The sequence below is a fragment of the Glandiceps talaboti genome, chromosome 3 (assembly GCF_964340395.1).
Source record: "Glandiceps talaboti chromosome 3, keGlaTala1.1, whole genome shotgun sequence".
In the NCBI taxonomy this organism is placed as follows: domain Eukaryota; kingdom Metazoa; phylum Hemichordata; class Enteropneusta; family Spengelidae; genus Glandiceps; species Glandiceps talaboti.
The window spans coordinates 14,030,134-14,058,041 of record NC_135551.1 but is presented as its reverse complement, the minus strand read 5'-3'; the positions used below and the strand labels follow the sequence as shown (position 1 = coordinate 14,058,041).

Genomic DNA, 27,908 nt, shown 5'->3' with positions numbered 1-27,908 from the left:
CCATCTATATGGTGAAACCCCCTCCCCCTCCCCCTCCCCCTCCCCCCACTCATTTGAAATGAATTGTCAATAATGCCATTGTTTTTAGCTGGATTTTAAAACTGGTAGTGGATGTGCTTCTGTGTTAAAGATCCAATGATCTAAAGGTATAAGACTATCATCAGAGAATAGTAGATATAAATATTTTAGAGTCTCTGCTAAAAAGAAGCTTTGTTGTACATCATCATGCTGTGGCCTGGGATTCGTTACATCTCGTATTCCAGAGTAACCGTGATCAACACGGCAATATTTTTCTAGTGCCTGCAAACAAAGCAACCAGAACAACATATATGATTAGTTACATTATACCACTATTTCATAACTATATTTATTTTGTCTCATGCATGTAAACAAATCAAAATGGAACAAGCATGACTAATGAGATGTAATTATGTAATCCATAAGACTTATAATTTCAAAGGTTTATCATTTGATATGTAAACAATAATAGTATCAACTGAGCTACAATGATTTCAGCACCATAGCTTTCATTATGTTTATATCTATTCACATCTGTTTTATAATCTATACATTGGTAAGATTCCTGTCATACATAAATAGTGCCCTACGGAAAATAGAAAATGAATAAAGCCCCCTGCATGCAAATTGGGGTAATTATGTACCACCAGCCCATACCATGTGACATGATCTAAGCCAATCACTAAAGTCTGTATGAAAACAAAGTATTAATTTAAAAGTAAATTAGAATGTCTTCAAATTGTACCAACAAAGTTCCAAATGGTGAAAATTTATGAGTGCCAAAACATTAAGAAAACAATTGCACCCACAGACCTTTATTGTCAATTCAATGTATAAAGTCTGATATTAAGCAATCAATTAAAAAATATCAAAAAACATGATTTGGCAGATATTTCTTACCTGAACAGCTTCCCATCCCCACTCTCTATATCTTGGGTCTTTGGTGAGCCTCCAAAGCACAAAATATGACTCAAATGTTTCTGGTCTTAAAATATAATACTTTTCATTATTTCTGGTAGCTACAGCCTCTGTTGATCCATCAAAGCGGAAAGCTTCTGGTCCAAGTTTAGTTGCTGAAAGTCAATTTTATTTGGTTATATCCTAGCTTTGAGCAAATACGTAGTTTGACAGTTTCCTAGTTTGTATATACAGTGTATGTTCATGGTAAAAGCTCTAATGTTGTCCTACATTTGTAATGACCAAAAATGTTCATCAGCCTGGTAGATCTAATAACTTACACAAATTATAACGCACAACAAGAAGTTTTTTAGCATTGAGCTTTCGATCTGTCTTGGTTGATGATTCTCATCAGAATGACAAATTCCATAGTTACAGCTGACCACTAGGTGGCGGTATGATCAGCAGGTTGTAGATGTTAGGTAGTTTGATGTCATTGTCATTGTGATGAGAATCGGCGACCACTAGAGATCAAAAGCTTGAATGATAAAAACTTGAAACTGTGTTATATAACCTTTGTAAATCAAAATTTAACATATTAAGTATGTTGAAATTAACTACATTCATCAACCCTTTTGCAACCCATATTAGTACATTCTGGCATTGCTGTCGAAGTGAAACTATCATTTTCGGTTTAAAATTTACATGGGTCTTGAACCATGCAGTGTAAGTGCTGTGGTTCTAACAAACTGTTCTATGGTAGTCTTCCTAACCCCATTTACACCTCCACATAATCTCAGTAATCATGATAGCTTTATAGAATTTATATACCTGTATTAGCATATGATTGTTGACAAGTAAGTCAGTTTGCCACCTAATTCAAGCTCACCCCCCCCCCCCCCACTGAACCCCTCTTTTCCCCTCCCAACCATGACAAAATGTACATTTGTAGACTATACCTGTATTAGCATATGCCTGATGACATGTAGCTGTAAGTTTGCCACCTAATTCAAGGTAATGTTCTTCTTTATCAGACCCTGCTGCTCCTAGTGCAAACATTCCACCACTAAAACACGCTAAATGGTCCATTTTTCTATCAATTCTTCCTGATCTGTATTCACCAATATATGTCAGTCCTCCAGGTGTCTCTTGTTTAAGTCTTTTCTCAATGGCCTGTTAAGACAATATTTAGATACATTCAGTGAAATGAAAATAGGTAATAGTACAGATGGACAGACAGATGGATAGATGGAGATATTTACACCTATAGAGTAAGACAGGTTTGATTGGAACAACACTTTGTCTGATAGATAGATAGATAGATAGATAGATAGATAGATAGATACATGTAGATAGAAAGTTAGTGAGATAGATTGCTAGACAGTCTGTAAGGTATGCCATGATGGGGCGCCCTCACACATCGGACAACCCCGAGAGGAGGCCAGTGAGGGCGGAACGTCACGACGAATCTTAGTCTAATTGATAGATTGATAGACAAAGACAGACAGATATATAGACAGACATAGCTCCAGAGATAGATGGATAGATAGATAGACAGACACAAAGACAGACAGAAATGACTCAGCAATTACAATTAAAATTATAAGAAAATTTGGAACCATTTGTTTTATTAAAGATCCCAAATTTCAGCAATAAACTATAATTGTAGTTCAGATACATATATGTGCAGTGCGACGGTCGCCATCGTAAAATCAGTGACATGATTTATTTCTAATCCTACCATATAGAGGGCATTATTTAAAAAGTTATTTTGACTGATTGAAGAAGCATAGGGTTGGTTGGGTCTTCATAAGAAACACAATAATTATAATACAAACAATCATACTCTCTTTGGAAAGTCCAATTCAAACAATCAACACAAAGTGCTGTATCTGATAACAGGGGGCCGTAAAATACAAGGAGGCTACAATCTAGACTGGGTGAAGTTGACCTTACTAGCAACACTATTTTTATAGAAATCTTACAATACAATACAATACAATGGAGTGAACCTTAACTGTTACGACCTCTCGTTATCAGATACCACACCTGGCGGTTGATTATTTGAATTGGACTTTCCAAAGAGTGTAATTGTTTGTATACACTATACGACCCGGGTCTATCAATTGAGTTTATCTTGAAAATCACAGTTGTGTCTATTCCTTTCATTTCACTGTAAGTATGGCTGCCTTTATGCTGTACATAATGTCAACACATCAACTCACCTCAATAGAATTATAATACATTTTCTTAGCTTGGTCGTCTTTGTGGTCTGACTGTATCCAGGATTTCAACAAATATTCATAAAAACTGTCTCCCAATGCTCCAATACATGCATGTTCTGTAAACAAAACAGAGATGAGGACATTTGCATTTTTTTTCCCTTACAAAGACAGATTACAGACATCTGATTACACACAAATTCTGTTTTTTATTTCTAGGATTTGAAAAAAAAAATTGGTCTATGTACACACACACACACACACACACACACACACACACACACACACACACACACACACACACACACATATTAATTTGGATTGTTATTCTTTAAAGTGGTGAAAGTACAAACATTAAGGATATTTTTTACAGATTGAAATAGATTTCAGACATCTGGGGAATATATAAATTCTACATTCTTTCAACTCTACGATTTTCCTTCATTATCATTGAAATGAACACAGACAAAATTATCTAATACTAATAGTTATTTAAATTTTAAATTTTGTAAGCCCCATAAGTACAACTACCATAACGAATTTTTCCACAAGGAAATAGATTTCAGACATCCTGTTCTATAAAGTACCACTTCCCGACTTCTGGATATTCTTTCATCATTATACAGAAGGTCAAACTACTTTAACAGATCTCATTACATGTACATCTCTATCCACATAATGTTCCCTTCAATGAGGATTATTATCTGCTAAGCAGTCTGGTATACAAGGTCTTTAGCATAGCTGGTGGCATTTGAGAATTGTACAGATATCCAGTTGTCACGGTAACAAAGACAACAACAATATGATATCAATACCAAGTTTAAAAATTTCAACTAACTATATTTGCATATTTATGTTGCATGCTCCATAGCTCTAGAGCCCTTGCAAATGATAATCTAAATTGTATATTCTGAGAGATGGTTTGATGTGTAACACCAGGTGAGGAATTATTGCATGAACCCATGTACAAACTGTTGTCATATGGCAGGCATGCATTTGCATGTGGTGCACCCCATTTATACAACAAGTGCACTGCCATTGGAAGTGCGACAGAAACCAATGGCTAATGTACACCTTCAAAAAGACATATTTATTCTCCAAAGCATTCTAACTGTTCATTGGCTCTTAATACTGTGTGGATGACCTCCATTCACTTCTCAATGCCAACTATATATTCCCCACATTCCTTCTTTACCAATCTCTATTCTGTAGTCAAAATCCTTTAATACCATTCCAAGTCTTTTGCCTCGAGTGAAACTAATACATTTATATAGTACTTACGATTTCCCCATTTTCCTGTTTTTGGATTAATGTAGTTGTAATAGAGTCCATTGGGTTTATCAATCTGGTCTAAGAAGTCGCGTACCCTTTGTACCTGCAAACACAAAATAACATAATCTTATAGTCTGTTTGGCCTGGTTCTAGACATATTATGTTTTATCCTAGGCAATTCATACAATTGGTATGACCAATGTGTCCTGTAAACCGATTTCACACAACATTGATGCATAACATTGTTCAATACATGTACCTACCAACATTCAGTGTTTCCCTTAGCAACTTCAAGAAACCCATTTTTTCATACAGTACTATTTTTAAAAAAAAACAATAACGATTCCAAGATATGTTCTATCCTTTCTCTGACAATATGGTACATGAGTTACAACTTCAGGAAAACCTATTTAGTATTTGTTATTATTCTGACCCACAACAGAAGCTGTCTGACGGTCTTTTCCTAGAGGGCCCACTGCATACACTACTGTATTGTTTAACATATTACAATTAACGAAATATGATGTTCTCCTATCCTTTATAAATGCATTACAATATGGTACGTGACTCACAGGAAAATCTATTATTTTATCATCCACAATTAAATAAGTTGTCTTACGTTACAGAGACAACTGTATATTATAATAGTAAGTGTGTTTGTGCATTCAACTGGTGGAAAAACACCATTTGCATTTGCTTGACTGAAGTCAGCTACGGAAAGACTTCAGTCAATGACAAAATTGGGTAAAAACAATACAACTGATACAAAAAATAACAACGGGTGCCTTTGATGTGGGTCCACGCAATACTTTTTATCAACTATTTAAGTTATAGTGGAACACTAAAAGTTATACTCAATCATTACAACATTTAGCATTCTATCAGAAAACAGTTATGGCATCCTAGCTTTTGTGGTGTCTATGGTTTGGTAAGTTACAGACACTATGATTACATTGTGTGTAATACACCGGTGTTTTTTCTCTGGTTATATTACATGTATATGTAATTGACAGCAGTATATCTGGTTTTATTATATGTAATTGACAGCAGTATATCTGGTTATATTATATGTAATTGACAGCAGTATATCTGTCGGTATTAAGTGTGAAGACAAAATCCCACATATTTTCTCAGGGTTAAATCTCCGACCCAAATTTACATATAAATTATTGAAATAGAAACTTTCAAATTTTGGCAGTGTTTCCCCTGTCTGTGACCCGAGGTCTAAAACCTTAGAAGGGAGTGTGATAATCCTTTGACCTGAGGATCACCACAGAACTAACACTGTGGAAAAATAACAGAATTTATCACATGTACAAAGTACAAAAATCATGGTTCATTGAACTGAGCTAATTCTTTATGTTGTCACACTTTCGAACAATACTGTAACTTTAAACAGAAACACTTTTGACAGTGGACCTCATGCGTATCACAAACTTTGTGACAACGAAAGAAGGGTGAAATATACAATTTATGTGTTGTATAATTATAAATTAATCAGAACATTGAAATGAACTACAAAATGTATGTCTAGTGTTTTATGGTACATGTACACCAGGTGTTTACCAGGGTTCTTGGGGCAAAATTATGGGTTAGAATTGTAAGTATAGGTATAATCTACCAAGAGTTTCTTTGATATTTTATTTGGGTTCCTTACCAAAATTATCAGTCTAGCTCCTGACGACTGTATTGTTCCTGATGTCCGTATTCTGATTGTATATTATATTATCTTCAATGTGTGAAGATAATGTAGTATAAAATCGGAATATGTAGTCGTCAGGAACTAGACTACAACATTATAGTTAAACTTAAAGGATGGTCCATGTAGATCGGTAAATTCTACATGAGTTCCCTTTGGCATTTATCAGGGTTCTATTATTAGATCAAAGCTGCATGTACCATGGTACAAGGTATACCGTACATGTGGTGAGTTTGTACCATGGTTTTGGTATAGAATTAGAACTTAGTAAAATACCAGGGTAGGGGCATATGGAAATCTAAGCAGTTACATAACATTTCTTAACATATGTATACCTGCATATTGGACTATACCATGAAAAATATCGCAATGGGGAAGAGGTTCCAGAATAAATACAATCTCTCCTGTAAATGTATTATTACATGGGGTCCTATAGACTGCATTTGTTTTTATTTGTTTCTGTTCATTGACCCTGGATAAATTGTATTTTTTACATTGTTCCATGTCAAATAAACAATACACTATGCTACACTACACTACACTACACTACACTACACTACACTACAATACACTACATGTACATGTACACTACACTGTACACTACACTACACTACACTACACTACACTATGTTACATGTACACTACACTACACCATACTATACTTACATGTACACTACACTACACTACACTACACTACACTACATTACACGATACTACACTACACTGCACTACACTACACTACACTATACTACATTGTACAATACATTACACTACATTACATTACACGTACACACACATACATACACATATTACACTACACTACACTACACCACACCACACCACATTACACTACTATATATGATACTGCCTTATCAAGCCATTACTTAGAACTGAGACAGATCAAGGAGGGCAGAATTACACAACCTGCACATCTTAGTCTCTAGGGTTTCTGTATGGACTGTTACCATAACAACTAGATTATATCTACTCATCATAGTTATTTTTATACCAGAGGTCAGAGGTCAGAGATTGTAATTCCACCAGTCACTGCATGTATCTCTACAATATGTGCATTGTCAATATTGTGAAACATATATCATAACATTTATCTATATATTAAGTAAACATTTGTAACTAGGGTGGGGGTGGGGGTTAGATGTGTTTACAAACCAAGGAGAGACATATGTACATATGTACCAGTACATACCCATGGAGGTGGGTTTTTTTTTTTTTTAGCCAATCAACTTAAACATGTATGGTATACAAGATTTTGTTCGGTTCCATTTTATGAAATCTGCAATTTTTTATACTGGATTGATAACACTTGTGATGAAGTATATTCAAGTCTGTAAGGTACGCCGTGACGGGGCGCCCTCAAACATCAGGCAACCCCTAACACTTAGTGTGAGAGGAGGCCGGTGAGGGCGAAACGTCACGACGTATCTTACAGTCTAGAAGTATTTATCAATTGAAAAAGATTTTACAAGGATTAATCAGCCAAATTCTGGACAGCTACAGTACTAGAAATCTGAGTGTGTTATTTGTTTCTCTAAACTGACAATTTTAAGTGTCTAAATAAAGCAATTATCATGCTTAGTTTGATGGCACTGTACAAAGGCCAGTTGTATAATAATAGTAAGAAGAAACGAATTCAGGAATGAGATTACCATGTGGGTGATTTTTTGTCATGTACATATGGTAGCACTTTGATGTGATATAAATAGTCCAAAATAATAGAGTGACAGGTTTCACCATTAGATATTATGATAACTGTGGGGCATCTACTCCTGTATCTATGGCAACAAGGCCCAACCAACATTGTACATGTACATGGCAAGATGTGATTGGCTGATACTATATGATATATACTCATTAGCATACAGATTTTTCCCTAAATTTGACCTTTTGGCTAAAATCTAAATAATCAAAATTGAATGTTCACAAATTTTGTAAATATCATGCACAGTTCTGCATCATGTGATCAGGTAAATGTAATTCTAGGAATGGAAGAAGCTAATATTGATTTACATTGTTTTGAAATTTATTTTATAAAACTCAGTGCTCAAAGTTCCCTTTTTTCTATGGTACCGATAGTCCTAGTGGTCTACCACTTTCAGAAATTGGTAGCCCCAGGATGGTGACCAATACCAGTACCAAATTTAATGAACTGAAAACAGAGTTACTCTATTGGAAACATGTTTGTTATCAAAATACTTTCACGTCTGTAAATCTTCCATCCTTTAAATCATTGCATAATCAGTGGGCTACCAGCAGCAAATTATAGCAGTAGCCCCATGATAAGAGTTTTGGTAGTCTGTGAACAGGGACTACTGTTAATTTCAAGCCCTAAAACTACATGCACTAAATAAGAAAACAAATGGTCTTGGTGTTGAAAAGTACTGTCAATGTGTCATTCATTCATTCATTCATTCATTCATGCATGCATTCATTCATTCATGCATGCATTCATTCATTCATTCATGCATTCATTCATTCATTCATGCATGCATTCATTCACTCTCTTTATTTACACTCTGGTGTTACAGTTTTAGCTGAGGCCACTAATCTTCTAAGAGTATCATGATCTGCTGACAGTAATGTCCTTGCATGACATCCACAAATACTATGAAAACAAAGATATCATCTACCATATCAAAATACTGCAATTGAAAAAACACATTGCAAATGACTATATTCCAAATAAGACATTGGCAAATCAATTACTACCAAGATAAGATATACACAAACTGAAACCATTACTGCAACATGATGATGATATATACATATAAGCTATTACTAGACTAAGTCTAGTTCCTATACGGTATTGTTACAATTTATATGGTTTAGTTAGCGATCACCATGGCATCCAGACTAGCTATCAACAGACATTGATGTCATTACATTCACAATGGGGTGGTGTTCCTATGATTTACATGGTTTAGTTAGAGACTACCTTGGCATCCAAACTACCTGTGAACAGACACTGATGTCATTACATTCACAGTAGGGTGGTATGGCTATGATTTATACAGTTTAGTTAGACTTACATGTAGAGACCACATTGGCATCCACACTAGCTACATGTATCAACTGACATTGATGTAATTACATTCACAGTTGGATGGTATTGCTATGGTTTACACAGTTTAGTTAGAGACCACATTGCCATCCAGACTAGCTATCAACTGACATTGATGTAATTACATTCACAATAGGGTTGTGTTTCTGATTGCAAAGTTTTGTCAAGCGGCCACACTCTCAACCTCGTGCTGCGTTTACATGGGGTGATTATAGCTCACATAAACCTATGTACCACTATCATTCACTTGTGTAATCTACCACATGTGACACCAAGTTTTAGTTTCTGTCTAGCTTAGCTTACTGATACTACTGCCGACAACAGACCCTGGACAAATGGAACTTATCGAAAGTAAACAAATGAATTGAATTGGTAACACTTGGCTCAGCATGTTGCAACAGCAGAGACTTGTATTACACACCATGATTTCTTGAGAACAGTTTTATGGCCTCTTTATGTTTACATGAAATGCCATAGGAACTGGAAATTTGTTTGTGAACATGAACTATTATGTAAAGTGGCCATACAACTGTTCTTATCAAATGAGGGAATGTAATACAAGTCTCAGTACTGCCACCAGTCTGTGCCAAGTGTTATTAATCCAATTCAGTTGTTTACTTTCCCTGTTTGTAACAGGTTCCATTTGTCCACGGTCTGATGTCAGCAGTTGTAGGTTGCTTTTGGAAGTAATAAATGTAAGTATGTACATACCTTTTCTTTGTAGACTGGATTACCTGTAATCTCTGACAGGTAAACAAACTCTAAATGCATGGATCCAAACTCAGCCAGAATAGAGCTTCCACCTGATGCCCAGCCCCAGTTATGAGCACTACCACTGCAAATAATAATAATTATAATTATATTCATAATCACGATAAATATTGCTAAAGCTTACCACCACTGTTCTGAAACAATAGTCTTATTTATCCAAAATCACTTTCCTCTTGTTTTTAGTGTTATTTTATTCCTACAACATATTTTATCTTTTACATTAAATGCACGAAAACACATTTTATAAATGCATTTGTTTAACGACATTAATTAATTAATTAATTGATAATACATGTAATAATAATCATGTTCAACTTAGTGTTTATACAGTGATTTCCTATACTGTGCTCAAAGTACTTTATTTACAGTTACTACAATTTGCACAGACCATAATATCAAAATCACTGCCCATTACACTTTCTCAGCTCCCTGGGGGGCACAATATCCATTGCATCTCTGTACGCGCATAGGATCACTACTATTCCTCACGCGACAACCTCTATCCTATCAGGTCCCCAATTATACAGCTGGGTTGACAGGGGCACACATTTGTTCAATTTCTTGCTCAAGGACTTTGGCCATTTGGAATCAGATGACAGCACTGCGGTTCAAACTAACAACTTGTAGATTCTAAGCCAGCCACATTAACCATTAAACCATCCAGACTCCACATAAGACACATGTGCAGTAGAAATGTAGAGTGTAGGAAATAAAACATTACCACTAAACAGAAAGATAACTTTGCACTCAAGATTTAAGAATGATACCGACAATGTAATTATTAGCAATCATAACATGGTATACACTTTATTACCTGGCCTTATTTGGGCAACAATAGATGTTGTAATTTACCCCTTGTGCTGTTATGCAGGAACTATTTCCAAGGCTGAAAGCTGAGGAAAATAGTTGCTAGGTAACAGTACGACAGGTCTACTAGTACCTGAATAAGGCCAAGGTAACTTTATCACTACTAGCAATCAGAACATTATAACATGATAAATTTGCACTTAAAATAATAACTCATGCAAATTAGATGCAAATGATAAAGGTAGACAAGTACTCCAGTCCTACTATCAGTATTAATGTCTTATTCAGTCATATTTTAACAGTTATTGTCTTCTCTTTGTAATACAACTATTCTCAACTCTCCCGTCACTAGAGGAACATGTAGGTACATGTACATGATGTGTAACGCACATCATTCTAAAGACATTAAGCAATATCCCTTTGTTCTGAGAGAGCTAAAAATCACTGTGGTTTCACTCACGAGTGCTGCAAAGTTGAAATACATAATAATAATAATAATAATAATCTTTATTTGTCGAAATAAATTCAGAAATTTGTTGAATGGTCACTGCAAGAGCTGCACCCTAGTGCAATAGTGTTGAAGAAGTGGAAGGACTACCCGGGGAAAACCTGCATTGTTCTGCAGGGTCAAAATGAGCATCACTTGTTACATACAGACCTGGTTAATTTTTTTTAATCAAACCCAGCCAGCACTTGGCAGATTCGAACCCAGACTGCAGAGGTAAGAGGCCTATGAGCTAACCGCTCGGCCACCGACAACCCAACCCTTGTGATACAGTATACATTATAATCAGACAACCTGGGTTATGGAGAATATTTCCCATATGTTCACATACCTGTATCCTGCACTATTCATATTCAAAAATTAAGCTTTTATATTAAATGGAAATCTCGTTTTAATAATTACGGTACGTCAAATTATCGACAAGACTTTTATATAATATTACTGTGCCAAATGATTGTGACATTTTCAATAAGAACAGATATGCAATTATACATGTAGTGCATGCATTGTGCCAAGTAATTGAGACATTTTTAATAAAAACCCGCACACTGCATGAAATGTGTTGATGAATGTATAGATCTATTACAAATGTAGGTCTACTTATCACAACATATATCACACACTGAGTACCATGAAATATTTCATTTTCACAATATCCCTCTTTTTGCTATTTATGATAGCATAATATAGAAATATTTGGATGGTTAGAAATGTATAGTTTTATTACTAGTCTACTTAAAGTGGCCATATGAATGAGGATTGGGTATTTATTTCGGACTTTTAATTTATAAAGATGAAGACGAAGAACGATTGATGAAGTCTGTGTTTTTAACTCAATAAATTGCAAAAAGATTTTTTTTTAAATGAGTAAAAAGTTTGTTATTGTACGTACAATAACAGACATTTTATACATTTATCAATCTTTTGCAATGTATTGAGTTACAACTAAGGACATCACATATGTTGTTTGACATTGACTTTTCAAGTAGGAAGCCATGATAAAATTATTTTATAAATTAAAAATCCTAAATAAATACCCAATTCTCATCTATATGGCCATATGTGAGTATCTCACGCTGTGACACATAGTACTACAGAATACTTCATTTTTATTTGTCCGACATTAAGCTATTTCTGATAGCATATCATTAGACTATTCAAAGGATTAGAAATGTATTATTTCCTTATGATAGCGTGGACAGCGTCTAAAGCTGTATTATAGTAATTCTGACAGTGTATTACTTGAACTGAAATAAATGTGATGTGATGTTCTTTTATGCAGACCTCATTTGTAAAAGTTCTTGTTACTGAAGAATGAACTAAGCACCTGCTTTTTCTGTTCAAAGTGTTTTTTACATTTCATATTATTTTGTATGAATGTACAAATTGAATTGAATATAACAGGATGTGTCTGTGAATAGTTGAACTGGTGGTTTCATTCCATACATTTTACCTAGTATGCCGATATCTGGTATTGGTAAATGATTTTTAACAACAGTACTTTTAATAAGGTATGTCAATTCATATGGACTGCAAATTTTCTGCAAAAGTTTTTGAAAATAATACATAATGTTTCTTAAAGTGGCCATATAGATGAGGATTTGGAATTTATTTAAATTTTTTAATTTATACAACAGTTTTATCATGGCCTTCTACTTGCAAAATCAATGTGAAACAACATAGACTAAGTCTGTGTTTGTAACTCAATACATTGCAAAAAGCTTTTAAAAAAATGGGTAAAATTGTTATTGTATGCACAATAACAAACGTTTTACATATAATATTTATTATGATTTTGTAATTTATTAAGTTACAAACCTTGGCATATGTTTTTTTCACATAAATTTTTCAAGTAGGAATCCATGATAAAATTGCTTTTGACTTTTTTAAATCCAAAGTCAATACCAAATGTTCATCCATATGGCCACTTTAAAAGTCAATAAAAACGACTTTTTGTGAAAAAATTAAATGTGTCCATATTTCGGTTCTGGCTTTATGCTACAATTACTATTACAGGAAATTTGCATTCTTTAGGTAAGCTAGGAGGTCCATTCTGAAAGCCATCTTGCAGTACTCTGTTGTATGATCAATGTTTTGTAATTTTTACTAAGTCTGTCATAGCTGTCTGTCATGCTGCTGATACAAGAATTTGTGAAATAAAGGCTTTAAAATATGAAAACATATAATTGACAAGAGAATTGTTTTTTTTTTATTAAAATGATATAAAAGTACATACAAAGGTCAAATCTATTTGAATTCACCTACTTGGTATTTCAACAGGCTTCCCCGTCAATTTTGATGAGGCAATTAGTTCAACTCGGTGTACATTCCTAGAACCATATTTTTGTGACTTTTGGCATTGTGATTTTGTTAATAATTATAATTAATGTCGACTAATGTATTTACGACAATTGTTCATTTAATTACACATATCAAAACAATAATTTGCAAATTTTATTACGTTTTGAGAAGTATTTGTAAGTTTACATCTACTTTGTTCATTAGATAACACAGCATTTATGGCAATAATATTATCAACACAATATAAGGAAATTTATGCTGATGACGCGACATGAGCAAAAATTTGGGAGTTGCTTCCAAGGAATTGTGTGACTCTGTGTAGAAATTTTTATTATTAAACTTAATGCAGGTTTACCATATTTCCTAACCACTTATCAGGTTTCAAAAACCTTGGCAGAAGTACTGATTTTTAAAAAGATTTCCATGAAAATTGGAGTAAAGAATCAATTATTAATATACAAAAACCAGCCCTACAGATATTGTTATACTAACTAGCATGTATGGGATCAAACCATCTGTTCAACTATTCCGAGATACATCCTGTTCTTTTTATATCAAATTCATTATGCATAATTATAAAAAAAAAAAATTGCTGTACAATGGACCTATAGCAATAGTAATAAAGTTATATAATATAACATGTGACAGCAGCCTCTGTTGAGGAACAGTGCACCATATCATATCATATATTCATACCACAGCTTCATACATGGATTTAAACTCCAATAACACCTGTGACTGTTATTGTACACATAAGTAAATCATTCATACAAAAAGACAAGACTTAGGCTATTAGTATAGACATGCTTAATAAGCATGTTATATTTAAAGGTCTTTGATATTTTACTGGTAAATTCATACCAAGGAGGCAAATTCTCATGTCTACTTATATCATTCTCACAAACCATAGCTGTTATTTTTTTCAATGAGTTATACATGAAGCTAGTCCGTCAATTCTACTGGAAAGTTTACATAATGTTATTTATCTGGGTTCCAAAATTATGTATACAATGCAGGGAAATCAATACAAGTCTTATGGAGAAATGTTCACCTATATTGGCTATAAAGTATAACACTGAGGTCCCATGCAAATTTTTAAGCTGCAACTACAATGTATTTGAAACTGTTTTGTTACAAAAATGACTTGCTAGTAATATCATACACCATGAGCAGTATTGAATCACCTGTGGCTAAATGTATTTGTGTACCAATACACACAGTGTGGTGCAATTTATCTGATCAGATTGATTTTTGGATCTGCATCCAAAATCAGCCCCCCTCGATGCAATCGCAATTTCAACCTATTACGGAACAAAATGTATAACTTATGGATAAAAATGACCTTTAATTAACATACACTGTACACAATATCTAATCATGGGTATTTAACACTTTCTAGGGAATGTATTTTTGGTTGTCTGATGGAAAAAATACTACCAGTTCCAGATAGTGCATGTGTACAGTAGCAAATAGAACTTCCTTCAATATGAAGTATCTAATTATTAGGTGGTGTCAAGGTTTATTGAAGGTGGCATAAATATACTACATAAGTCAATAACATCATTGTAAAATCATAGTCAGCTGGACTCTATACAGCACCATAAGTTTTTTTTTGCATCAGTGGAAAAATGTGATCTGGTTTGCAAGAATACTACTAAGTAGAGAATTGATAAAAATGCGCTATACACGAATTGATAAATCTCAGCAAAAACACTGCCTATCTCTACTTTAATGTATTTAATTTTTTACAGTATAACAAAAATTAGCAGAAATATATTCTAGAAGTTGGTAATATGTATTACTACACTAACTATATATACCTGCCAATAAAGAAATGCTAAAAAGTGGTAATGTAAGTGTTCACAAATAGGGTAAACAACAGGTGGTTATTTTGTACGCCATCTTACCTTCTAACATTTACCATTGCCATGGGTATACCAGTTGGTGTGTTAAACGCTGGGAGTAACTTGTTACCAACCTCTACTGCTTTATTTTTAAAAACCTGTATAGGTAAAAAAGAAAGGAGATTTTCTTTAATAGAAAAGATAGAATCTTCTGTTTGTTATTTGCAATATGAACATGTGGAACAAATATGGAGATACTGCATGGTGACCTCCATGTCAAGTGTGTGCATGAGGTTTGGTTTTGATCTCCAGCTTGGCTAGTCTGTACAGTGTATAAAGATAGACATTCGTGCCACGCTATCAGCCAGCAGTCACTATAAGTTGGTTAAGAAGCCGGAGAGGGTTGAACAACACAATACAGTCTACAGCTTGGCAAAACAAACCTGGAGACTGTTACCATAACAACCATGAGATCATTAACACCTATACACTCTCAAGGAGTTACATCCTTAATGAGTTATATGTTCGTAATTTTAAAGCATAGCTAATTTCATCTACATCCTGCTCATGACATTCCCTTTTCACACTCCTTCATCCATGTCTGTCTGTCTGTTTGTTTGTCTGTCTGTCTGTCTGTGTCTGTTTGTTCATTTATATAATTTATCCGTCTGTCCGTCTGTCTATTTGCTCATTTATTTATCTATTTATTTTTTATCTATTTATTTTTTTATCAATTTATAACAATATGATAAAATTCTTCAATTCCAAGACTTAAATTTTTGGCTTTGGAACTGTACAACAAAGAGTGCCTACATGACTTGGAAAGTTTAGCATCCTTGACTAACCTCTGTCCCTCTACATAAAAATGGAATATTCCAAAAACAATACAAGATGATACTATTTCTAGATACCAAGGAATGTGTAGGGGTGGTACTTACTACGTCTCCTGATACAGCATATGCTGATAAAAGTCCACCAAGGAATCTAATGTTGACTTCAAACACAGACACATCTCCAGCTTGCTGTGGAGGGATTAAATAAATAGAACATTAACTTTCATTATTACACAATAATTAAAATTTAATAATTATAAAAAAAATTAATTATAAATTTAATAATTATAGTTTTATTTGAATTTTAATGACCTTTAAAATAAACCCTGCCACAGGTAGGTATACAAACGATTTAGGTACAAATTGTGACGTGAGTTATATACGTACTTGTGTGTAAGTTTTGTACCCAAAATCTAGTGTGCACCCAAGTGAGACTAATAGCATGAATTATACACATACTGCATAGTATTTATATTAATTGAAATTTTGTAGTCAACTGAGACTGAGCTTTTATATCATATCAACATCCTTCACACTTGAAGTTGAACAGTATTTCTTCCCCTTCTTTGAAAATGTCTCACAAATGAAAGAAATGTCATTCATCTAAGATGATAAATCCCTAAAAGGGTATCTATAATGCCTGCTGTAAAAAAAACATACAATAACAATGATAAAAAACAAAGACACAACTTACAGACTAAATTTGAAAACACATTAAATAACTCAATAAGTCAATAAATATTGAACATGATCATGACATTGGCACTGTAAAAATCTATCAGATGTACTTCAGTATGTGTTTGGTGCAAGGTTTATTTTAGCTGAAAATGCTCACAAGTTTTTCATGTGTGGAAATTACTCCCACTATTAACATACTTTACATTGTCGTATTTCTATTCAGTTGTTGCAAAAGGTGTCACCAAGAGGCATGCACTGAATACAATGGGCCAATCACATAAAAGTTATTGACAAGTAGTGTCTACTTTCTCCTTGTACTGTCTGCCACATTAAAGTGTGCCTGATGTACCAAAATAAACATGTTTACTATTATTCAGGATTTTTTTTGAGCTCTTCAATAAAGGGCGAGTGTGCCTAAAGAATTGACCTATTTTAAAATAAAGGTTGTCAGTTTCATCCAAAATGTTGTTATGAAATCTTAATTGTTCCTATAGTCATTTGAATCATCAAAGGACTTTGTTTGCTAATTATTTAGTTTTCAAGAAAATTGCTTTAAATTATAGTATGTTCATATAGAGTTAACACACAAAGTGTTGTGGCCATGTTGAAGTATAATATGTATGAATTTTGAGGATATTTTGTTACCTATTCGAAATTTGCATGGTGACCCCTACTTTTTCTCCTTGATTTTAAGAGCATGGAGTTTTCTTAAGAGGTACATCATACATGTAATTTATTGCAAAAGTAAAGATTTATATTTCTATGGCACCTACTACATGTATAATTATGTAAATGTACATTTTTCAAAGTCATATTGTACTCATAACAAAGAAGTAAGGTCAAGAGTAAGTGAATCATGTGGATACTACTATGGAAAGCAAGGTATCAGCAAACTAAGGTAGACAGACAAACTAAAACTTTGATCTTTATTGCATGATTACACATGGGTGTGATAAGTGGTGACTTAAAGTTAATTATGTGGATATAATCACCCTGTAATCACCATACAGTAATCACTGAATGAGGTTTAATATCTGGCCTCTGGGGAAAACTTGCTATCAAAGAAACCATCCCACTGTGAATGTAATTACCTCAACTTTTATTCATTATATCAACATGTAACAATTGTTTTAGTTTGTGTCTATCTTAGTTAGCTGATACCTTTTGTTTTATGCAGTAGTATCTTGTTTATCAACTTACAGACTCAAATTTAAACTCTGTTGCCACCCAATCTCTACCCTGTTTGAATTCATCATTCAATCCCATTATATAAAGTGTATCTAAGCCGTCTATAATAGTTGCTCCCATACGTGATCTGCCAAAGATACTGGCAGAGTGTCCAACTTTTGAGATTGGTTTGAGTTCATTTTCACCCCAAGCATAACTGTGGTAGCCTTTCCAGGCATGTTCCATCATCTGTTGACAAAGAAAAAAAAAGTTTATTAAACATGTAAAGTGTTTTTTAAAAAGTATGGAAAATACAATGTTGATGTCAGTGATGAAGATAATAGCCGGTTAGCAGTCACAACAGCCGTTATAAGAGCTGTGTGACTGGGCTATAAATTTGGGAAAATACTCAAACCTGACAATCATTGAAAAAAAATCCTAAGGTCGGAAAATTAAATATGAGTTGCACAGAAGTTCTAATAGCTACTAAAAACAAGCGTAAATTACAAATTAATTCATAATTATTTGGATAATATTTTATGCAGAAAAACAAGACTGGCCGAACGTATCATACATACAGCATGTTAAATAAAATACTCATGGCTACACAATGAATATTCATGATTCCTGAGTGCATACTCCCTTCAGTCTAAACATCTCTCATGAATATTCATTGTGTAATGTGTATTGCCCACAGCAGAGATATCTCACACAAGATCAACCTCATGTTTCTCTGAAATTGCAAGTAATTGTCGATGTGTAAAATCATGAAATGACTCCAGAAACCATAGCTGATGAAAATGTCTTTATTTCCCAGAGTGGCATTCCCCCTTAAATAAAACCAACCCTATAACTCAACTGATATGCTAGCTAGTAGTAATTCAAGCAAATGATTAAAACATTGTACCACATGTATACGATATATAATAAACTTGGCAATGCTAATTATGTCTAAATAGATGTATAATAAAGTTTTATTCTATATTTAATATCCCGGTACATCACAGGGTTTATGACTAAATGATACAAAAGTAGCATTACTAGCAAGTCAATTTCTATCTAAAAACACATGTACTAAAACTTTTATTTCATTTTTAATATATATATATATATATATATATATATATATATATATATATATATATTATGTCGTCCGAAGATCGCATTCAAGCGTGAAACTCTGAGTAACGGCTCCGTACCATAACTTGTGTATTTTGTGTAAATACAGCTCTACTTCGCAGTATTGAGCGCTTTTCCTTCAGTTTATGACTTACCTCTTACACTGAATTAGTAATATATATATATATATATATATATATATATATATATATATATATATATATATATATATATATATATATATATATATATATATATATATATATATATATATATATATATATATATATATATATATATATATATACATCTATATACACATACAATGTACAATTTTATATTTAATGTATATAATTATCATACATGTATAATTATATACATTTTTTGTACATATGTTTGACATGTGTTTGATACCAAAACAGATGGTTGTTCTAAATATGACCTTACTACATGTAGTCAATATGTTTTAAACAATGTTATCCTTGGAAGTATCAAATACATGTATTGTCATATGTAGCCCTTGTCTGATTCTAATTCATGTTAATACATGTTTCTCTTATTTCTCTTGGGGTGTATTTATTTGTTGATGTCAAAAATTTCTGGTGTAACTGACAGATTTGACCTGACAGTGATGCTGTCTACGGAACTACCATTTCTCACCTGCTCTATATGTGTTTCTTCACTGGTTGTTTTTTGTATATGTATACATGTATGTATACGGGTAATGTACATGTACAGCACATTTCAAATTATCATTCACTAACTCTGTTTGATATAAAACCACGCAGTAACCAATAAAAAAAGTTCTGCATATTCTTCCCAACTTGGGAATTTCTTGCTACATCGATTTTGAAATAAACTATTTAAAGCTACTGCAACTAGATGCAGACACGCAAGTGTCAATGTTTCTGACATCTCCTTTTGATGTCTGCATGATGACATTTTAGTTCATTTCAATGTCACAAGAAATTGTATTCATATAATTTTGCTATCTTCAAGTGTACATGTAGTACCATGTGCAGTTTCTTATTGGTTTGTGCAGGATTTGGCTCACGGCAGTCGGCGGCTGTCGGGCCCGCCCGTCACTGACAATTACCGACCTTGACTCAGAGGTTGACGACCGTAATGACCTGAATGCATTTTTATCCCTCCCCTTATGTTGATCCATCATTGTCACCTAAGTTTTCTGCCCACACATGCATATTGATTGACCAAGAGAATAATCTATAAAAATCTGTCAAAAGAACGACGTAGATGACCATTCATTACAATAATGACAAATACTCTACTATTTAAACAGACAAAGTGTGAACTAATTGACTATGCAGCAATGCCTGCAATTATGCAAATTAGGACAAATATTAATTAGCGACCAGGACTACTGTCAAGCTTGGCAGAACCCTGTGTGTGCATGGTTATATCAAACAGATCTAGTGAACAGTCACTTGAAATGGGCTGTATACAGCTGTATCAGATCATAGGCCACAATACAATACAAAACTGACTAAAATGATTTATGCAATTTATTTAGATACATTGTACATATAGATGTATCATCAGTTACATGTACATGTACACCCACACATATAGATATTCTAAGAGGTCAAAGTTGAACCTGCAATGCTTATAAAAACAAATGGGCTGCCAACCTGTGTTATCACCCATGTTATCAGGACATGTTATCATGCATACAGTACAAACAAATACCAAAATGTACATCTGATTCATTTGTAGTAAACATTTATATATTATATACTACTATGGCATCGAACATCGGTAAGACCATTTTGTTCAGTTAAGGCCAAAAAAAAAAGAATTGTTTCTGGTGAGGATATGTTGTCTAAAGTGGTGTGACGATGGGAATTTTTTTTTTTAATTCTCAACAAACCTGTGGCTCAATCTACTATTTATGGCAGTTACTGTTCATTTTATTTAATACTTGAGAACAAGTGTGTTACTGTATGTGGGGCAGATGTCATATGTTTGTTCACGATTTGCTCTACAGTTGGCTTGACTGAGGTAGCTATTAATGTAAGTCCAGGATTATTTTTGTGTCGCACCCCCCCCCCCCCCCCCCAACCTGCAGACAACAACGTCTAGGAAAGACTAGAGTACTATGTACATGTACTTCCCATATCAAGAAAATGTATGAACAAACGATGTACATGCATCACGGCACTAAATTAACTGATGAATTGAATCAAATATAACGTGTGGTCTAACAAAATTTCATTTGACTTTTTATTCAACATGCATAATTTGCATGTTTGAATTATTTATGTACAATGTATGTACAACAACACTTTGAACTTTGAAATGAATTAGTTATTATTTATTCATAATATGAAATTTAAAATGAATTATAATAATTGGCAATTGACATCTTTACATCGTTAATTAATAGCTCACTATATCAATATACATTATATAACACACACATGATGAGTAGAACATTGTGAAGTGCAGCTGTATAGTAGTATTACTATTATATTTATTTAGTTCAAATATTACAATAATGTCATTTTAATATAATAATGTAATATACATAATATCTCATAATGTAATAAATATTACAGCTGGCTATTTGGTACAATGCTATGGTATAACCCTAGTGGCATGCAAGGGTAATTTAACATATATACAACATTTATGTACAAATGTACAACATGAATCATTATTACATTCAAACATGAATACATTTAAGAGGGGAGCTGTCGCATAAAGTATGAGTAACTCCAGTGAGTAGATAAACATATCCAGCAAAAAAACATGTGATAGTCATAACTCTGTTTCCAAGGAAGAACGGCACATCAGTTATTTAAGTGATTGCTAGACATCATGTATATATATGACATGATAGTAATTGTATGCATCAGTTGTCACCCATATTGTAATTAGCAATGATCTAGAGTAAATTATCTACCATTACAGTCAATATTACATGTACTTCAACCAAAACACATCCATGCAATTTGATATTTAATGTAGGAAGGTTCTTCTGTATCTCAGCTGTTGGCATAGCGATGGCAAATTTCATGAACACCCTTGGGAATTGTTACCATTCCACTGTGCCACTGGAGGCTGGTATAAAACTGACTAATAATAATATAACTAATATGTATTATTACACATAATGATAGTGTGCTAATTATTGTATGTTCTCTATGAACTCAGTCATCACCTTTACTGTTTTCTGTTCAGAGTTGAGGGAACACATGATGACATTTACAAATTACATGTACATCTACATTGTACGTGATGTTCTAGCTATTTTTGTTCACACAGGTGTTTTCATATGTACAGTGGAAAGATTTCACATTCACTTTTATGCCACACTGTAGTCTTTCTTGTCATATGTGTATTGAATGTGTGTTGGTCTGTCTGTCTGTGTGTCTCTGTGTGTGTATGTATGTGTGTGTCTGTGTGAAATGTACGGGTATAAAGTTGGCATCAGATTCAGATTCAGGTAGCGTCATATTGAGCGTCAGATAGCCTCAGATCCGAAGACACCCAACGGATCTGATCTGTGGCTATCTGACATTATCTGACGCTCAATGTGACGCTACGTGGATCTGAATCTGACGCCAACTTTATACTCGTGTGAAATGTGTATGATGTCCGTGTGTCTGAGTTTGTTCATACATATTTGTATGTACATCAGCATGTATGTATGTATGTATGTATGTATGTATGTATGTATGTATGTATGTACATGTATTGTATGTATTGTATGTATGTATGTATGTATGTATGTATGTATGTATGTATGTCACCATGTGTCTGTGTCCGTGTTAATGTAGTTGCATGTGTGTGATATAAAGGTATGTATGTATGTACATGTAGTCACTTAGTGTTGATGTCTGTTTGAACTGCTACAAGCATATGCATGTACCTGTACATGTACCTGTATTTATCCACTACATTATCCTTGCACATGTACAAACACTATCCCATAAACCACGTACATGTAGGAGGTATTCATTTTTAAAAACAATTTCACTTCTAATAATAATACTAATAGCAGTATACATTTTATGTGACTATTACAGCACACACATGAATCTGACTGTGCAAAATATGAACAAATAAAATACCTAGTTATCATAGCTGTTGTTGGGCAAACATTACTACATCATTATCACTACTCTATGATAAAAGGACACAAAAAGTTTATTTTATGGCTTAGCACAGATGTTAACTTATAAAAGCTGTACTTGAGTTAATATATTTAGATTATATATGACCCATTTGAGATAAGCACTCTTTGGGGCTCACTTTTTATAATAATCCCCTCAAGAGGATGATTAGTCTGTTCCTGTATGTAAGACGTGACATTTGCTACATGCTACCAGCCAGAAGCCTGATTGGGCTGAACAACAACATGACTGTATCTTACAGTCTAGGGGATGATCACATATAAACAACTTGCTTACTGCTTCAGATAACCAATAGCTTATTTCACCATCAACATAAAATTAAATGAAATATTTTGGTGTTGGAGTTTCCAGGATTATCATTTACAGGGTATGTTTGTAAATTATATTTATGCAAATGAGACAGTAGTATATGCAAATGAGACAGAAGTATATGCAAATAAGATAGTATTTCACATATTGGAAATGAGTACAAATAATGGCTATAATTCATAACTTTTGACATTCTACATAGTATTAATAATGAGCAACAAAAATCTAATTATCGCACTTGGAAAATATATCAAACTGAGTAATATAAAAAGGGAGCACCACCTACAAAATACTTATAATATATAATTTGAAATGTCTAATTACCCTTCATTATTATTTTTTCATTAATATTATGTTTCAACTCGTTGAATAGTTATTGTTGTTGTTTTGTTTTGTTTTGTAGTCTTTATTATGATGTGTAATGTTACTTTTAAAAAGCCTATAAGTGTTATTATTATGATTCTTTTTTTTTCTAATTTTTTTTTTTTTTGTACCTTTAGCAAATCCCCAGGGTTTTGTTACGTGTAATCAATAAATAAATAAAAAATAAAATTACATAATTATGCACCCTGATTACTTGCATCATTGTAATGTATATCATACATGTACATGTATGCATGACTGTGAATACTAGCAGTATTTCTACTTGTATTGCAGTGCTGAATAACATTATTGCATACTAGTACTACATACATGTGCATGCCGGGGAATGAGTGTGCAAGTGGCTATAAAATGAACCAATAACATAAACAATTAATTGCAATAAAAAGACTAACCTTGATCATATTTATTGACAATTGAAACATTAAGATGTAGTACCTTGCTTTAGGTTGGGGAAACCAGGTAATAGAAAGGGAGAAAGGGTTAAAAATGGCAGTGTTTCCCCCATAGAGTTTATGGTAGGGGCTATGGTAATTGTGTTTGGAAACCTATGTCGGTAGATTGTACCTACTTACATGTATGCCCTTTAGCAAAAACAGGTTGAATACAGGCGAGATGTAATTACTCTAATTGCAAATTGCAAATTTTCAGTTACGTTTTTTTTATGAAAACAGATGGTATACATGTAGCTCATGTATTATCTTAAAGTGATCATATACCATCTGCTTTAATATTAGTCTCCATCAGTTAAACCCTTTGTTTGACATCCTTAAATTTCCCCAAAACCTACCACGCACTGTACCAGGCAGACGGGAAACAAAAACACTCAATGCTACTGTGTTATGTAAAAATTCACTTTCCTGTTAATCTATTTTCTATTTGTACTTAAATCTACTACTATACTGGTGAAATTTAAACGTCAAAGTTCAAAATGTGTTTGTCTAACAACTTTTTAGATATGTGTCAATTATTCTGAAGATATTTGAACGGTCTTTCCATTTACAATTTAGTATAAATCACTGCCTTTCTTTGGAAATTTTGAGCAAAACGAAATTTGTTATTTTTTTTCTAAATCTACCAACAAACGTACCCGCATGTGAATGTAATACAAAGAATGTATTTGATAGTGCCATAATAAACTATACACTTAATTATGCATACATATATAGTTAACTACATCATGTACCACCTTACAACCAGCAAATGATAAAATTCTCATTATATTTACAGCAGGGCTGAAATTGGTTCTTTTCCCTGTATGGCTGCTGTTTTTTTCACACAATTCAATAAATAAACTCACAGCAAAACTTCAGATACAGGGGAATATTACATCTAGATGACCAATCATCAATAATATTCAATCATCGATAATCTTGTTTTATTCATCCACTTTCTCTGTCTCTGTCTGTCTGTCTGTCTGTCTGTCTGTCTGTCTGTCTGTCTGTCTGTCTGTCTCTCTCTCTCTCTCTGTCTCTGTCTCTGTCTGTCTCTCTCTCTCTCTCTCTCTCTCTCTCTCTCTCTCTCTCTCTCTCTCTCTCTCTCTCTCTCTCTCTCTCTCTCTCTCTCTCTCTCTCGTTTTGGTAATTCAAATTTTGACTTTTCCCATGGATTGAGTTTATGGGGAAGTTTAATTAATAAAAGGAAAAGGGACATCTGCAAAAACTAGTGACTATTGATTTCCAGTAAAGAATTATGGATTGATGAATGTTGAGGAGGTAAATTTACCAGAGTTTCCACAGTTTTGAGTGCATTTCCTGACCAAAACTAGTACAACAGGTTATAGGACAATATGTGAAGATTTTAATACCCCCTCTGTTATCAGTGTTCCAAAGCCTTGGCAAAAGATCTGGAGACACATAAATTTGAAACATACAGACTTTACAAACAAAGTGAGAGTCTGGTTAACAAGATGAAACAATCATGATCTTTTCAGTAATTACATAATACATGTATGTAGATGTCTAGTCTTAAAGCAAGCAAACAGTGAGGTAGGACAAAGTGTGGTAGACAGAAATGGTGTAATTTTTACAAAGGTGAAACTCTTCCAGAACTTTTAGAACAGTTACAGGAAATACGCACACGGAAGTAACTAATATATTTGTCTACAACCTACTGCGTAACAACATTAATGACGGATTGAACAAGTACATAATTATTCTCCAATATTTTTTTTCGTTCAGTAAAGGAAGATACATGTATTAGTGACCTAAATGATAGTTGTATGATTGTTTTTGCTTGAAATAAATTTATAATTGACAAACCTAATACAGAAATAATTTTGGGTCAATTCAGCACAAAATTTACTGGTGCTAAAATTTGGAATTCAATCCCTTCATATAAAAGAGATATAAGTTGTTCCAGCTATCATCCATCATGTGTTCTAATTTGTAATGATAAATATTCTTAAAACCCCATGACCATATACATAATTATTGGTACATTACATGAAAACTGACTTGGTCTTGGTCTAAAAATTTAAAAGAAATTAATCCCACAGCATTTCCCAGAATTCTGACTAGGCCTGTTATAAGAAATAGCATCATGTAATTCTCTCACGTACCAATGGCCAGGTGCCGAAACGTCTAGTAGAAAGCCCATGAGTGTATTTGTTCGAGCACAGAAAACTACCAGTTAAGCCAAGTTTGGATTTCAACAAGTAAATGTTTTAAGTTATTGGAAAATACATCTATCATATTGTAACTTAATATGTTCTATTGCCATTGTTTACATTTTTCTAACTCATCCTTTTGTTTACTATTTTTTTGTGCATGTAAAAATGATTATAAAAAATCCATGCTTAACTCTTTAACATAGATATTTTGTTTAAAAAAGAAAAAAAAATCCAAGGTAATTCAAATACTCGTTCAAGAACATTACAAGGCCAGCATAATTTGTTATCATTATGGATGTATTAGTGAAGTTCCAGTATTGGCCACTACATCATCATGCTATATGATGAATGTACATGTACAACGAAAAGACCAGCAAACATTGAAAAATGAAACGGCTGTAGGGTTTCTGCACAAAGAAAGTGTGTGTACCGGTTAATTACCTAGGGCAGTCAGAGCGCCTCCAGTTATATCTAAGTCTATGTGTTTAATTAATCGCAAAATCCAATTGACAAAACAGGACAAACAGTTTGAAAACACGGTACACATCCATTACAATGCGTTGTCTGCTACTTGCCAGATAAATGCCAAGGTTTTTACTTGAATACTTTCAGTTCAGACTTACCTCCTTAACTTTGTTCCTTCTTTCCCTTGCCTCTGGATCGCTTGGTTCGCCTCCAGTAACCCCAACTGCCCCTATCTCGTGGATTTCTACATTTTCCACTACTTTTTGCTTTTCTTCGGCCTCTTTCTTAGCTTCTTCTTCTTTCTGATTTTGTATAAATTCTTGTTTCTGTTGCTGTATTTCGTCGAGAACTTGAGCAGGATCGCCGACAAGAGCACCTTGTGCATCTTTTAAAGCTTTTTCTTGAGCCATTTCGAGCTCTATTTTGTCTCGAAGGTTTCTATCATCTAACGCTTTATGAAAATCTTCTCCCTCTTCGTTCTCTTTTTTGTGGTGATTGACAACGAACCCTCCATCTGGGTTGATATCACCGATCTGTGGAAACACAACGTCTCCGACATCGCCTCGGATATTGATGTTCACGTTTTCGAGTCCAACTTTCTCAGGAATGAACAGTACTGCACCAAAACAGAATGTCCCAAAAGTAGCAAATATCAGTAAAATAATGTATTTTTCTCTAAGCCGCAAAGTTTGTCGCGTCAATATAGGAATACCGTTCGCGTTGTATCGTTGATGTGTGGGGAGTATGGGACCAGCCGCCATCTTGAATCATTT

General features: G+C 33.6%; 1 protein-coding gene across 1 annotated transcript; it reads right to left on the bottom strand.

The window, feature by feature from the left end:
• Positions 1 to 57: 57 nt before the first annotated feature.
• On the bottom strand, positions 58 to 27,896 carry LOC144432704 (mannosyl-oligosaccharide 1,2-alpha-mannosidase IA-like). Its single transcript, XM_078120970.1, has 10 exons — positions 27,294 to 27,896; positions 18,127 to 18,342; positions 16,354 to 16,437; positions 15,479 to 15,573; positions 9,899 to 10,022; positions 4,419 to 4,512; positions 3,141 to 3,256; positions 1,875 to 2,088; positions 919 to 1,091; positions 58 to 300 (listed from the first exon to the last, which is right to left on the bottom strand). Exons 1-10 carry the CDS (start codon positions 27,894 to 27,896, stop codon positions 85 to 87), a joined length of 1,935 nt encoding a protein of 644 aa, XP_077977096.1. The 3' UTR covers positions 58 to 84.
• Between the last annotated feature and the right edge of the window lie 12 nt (positions 27,897 to 27,908).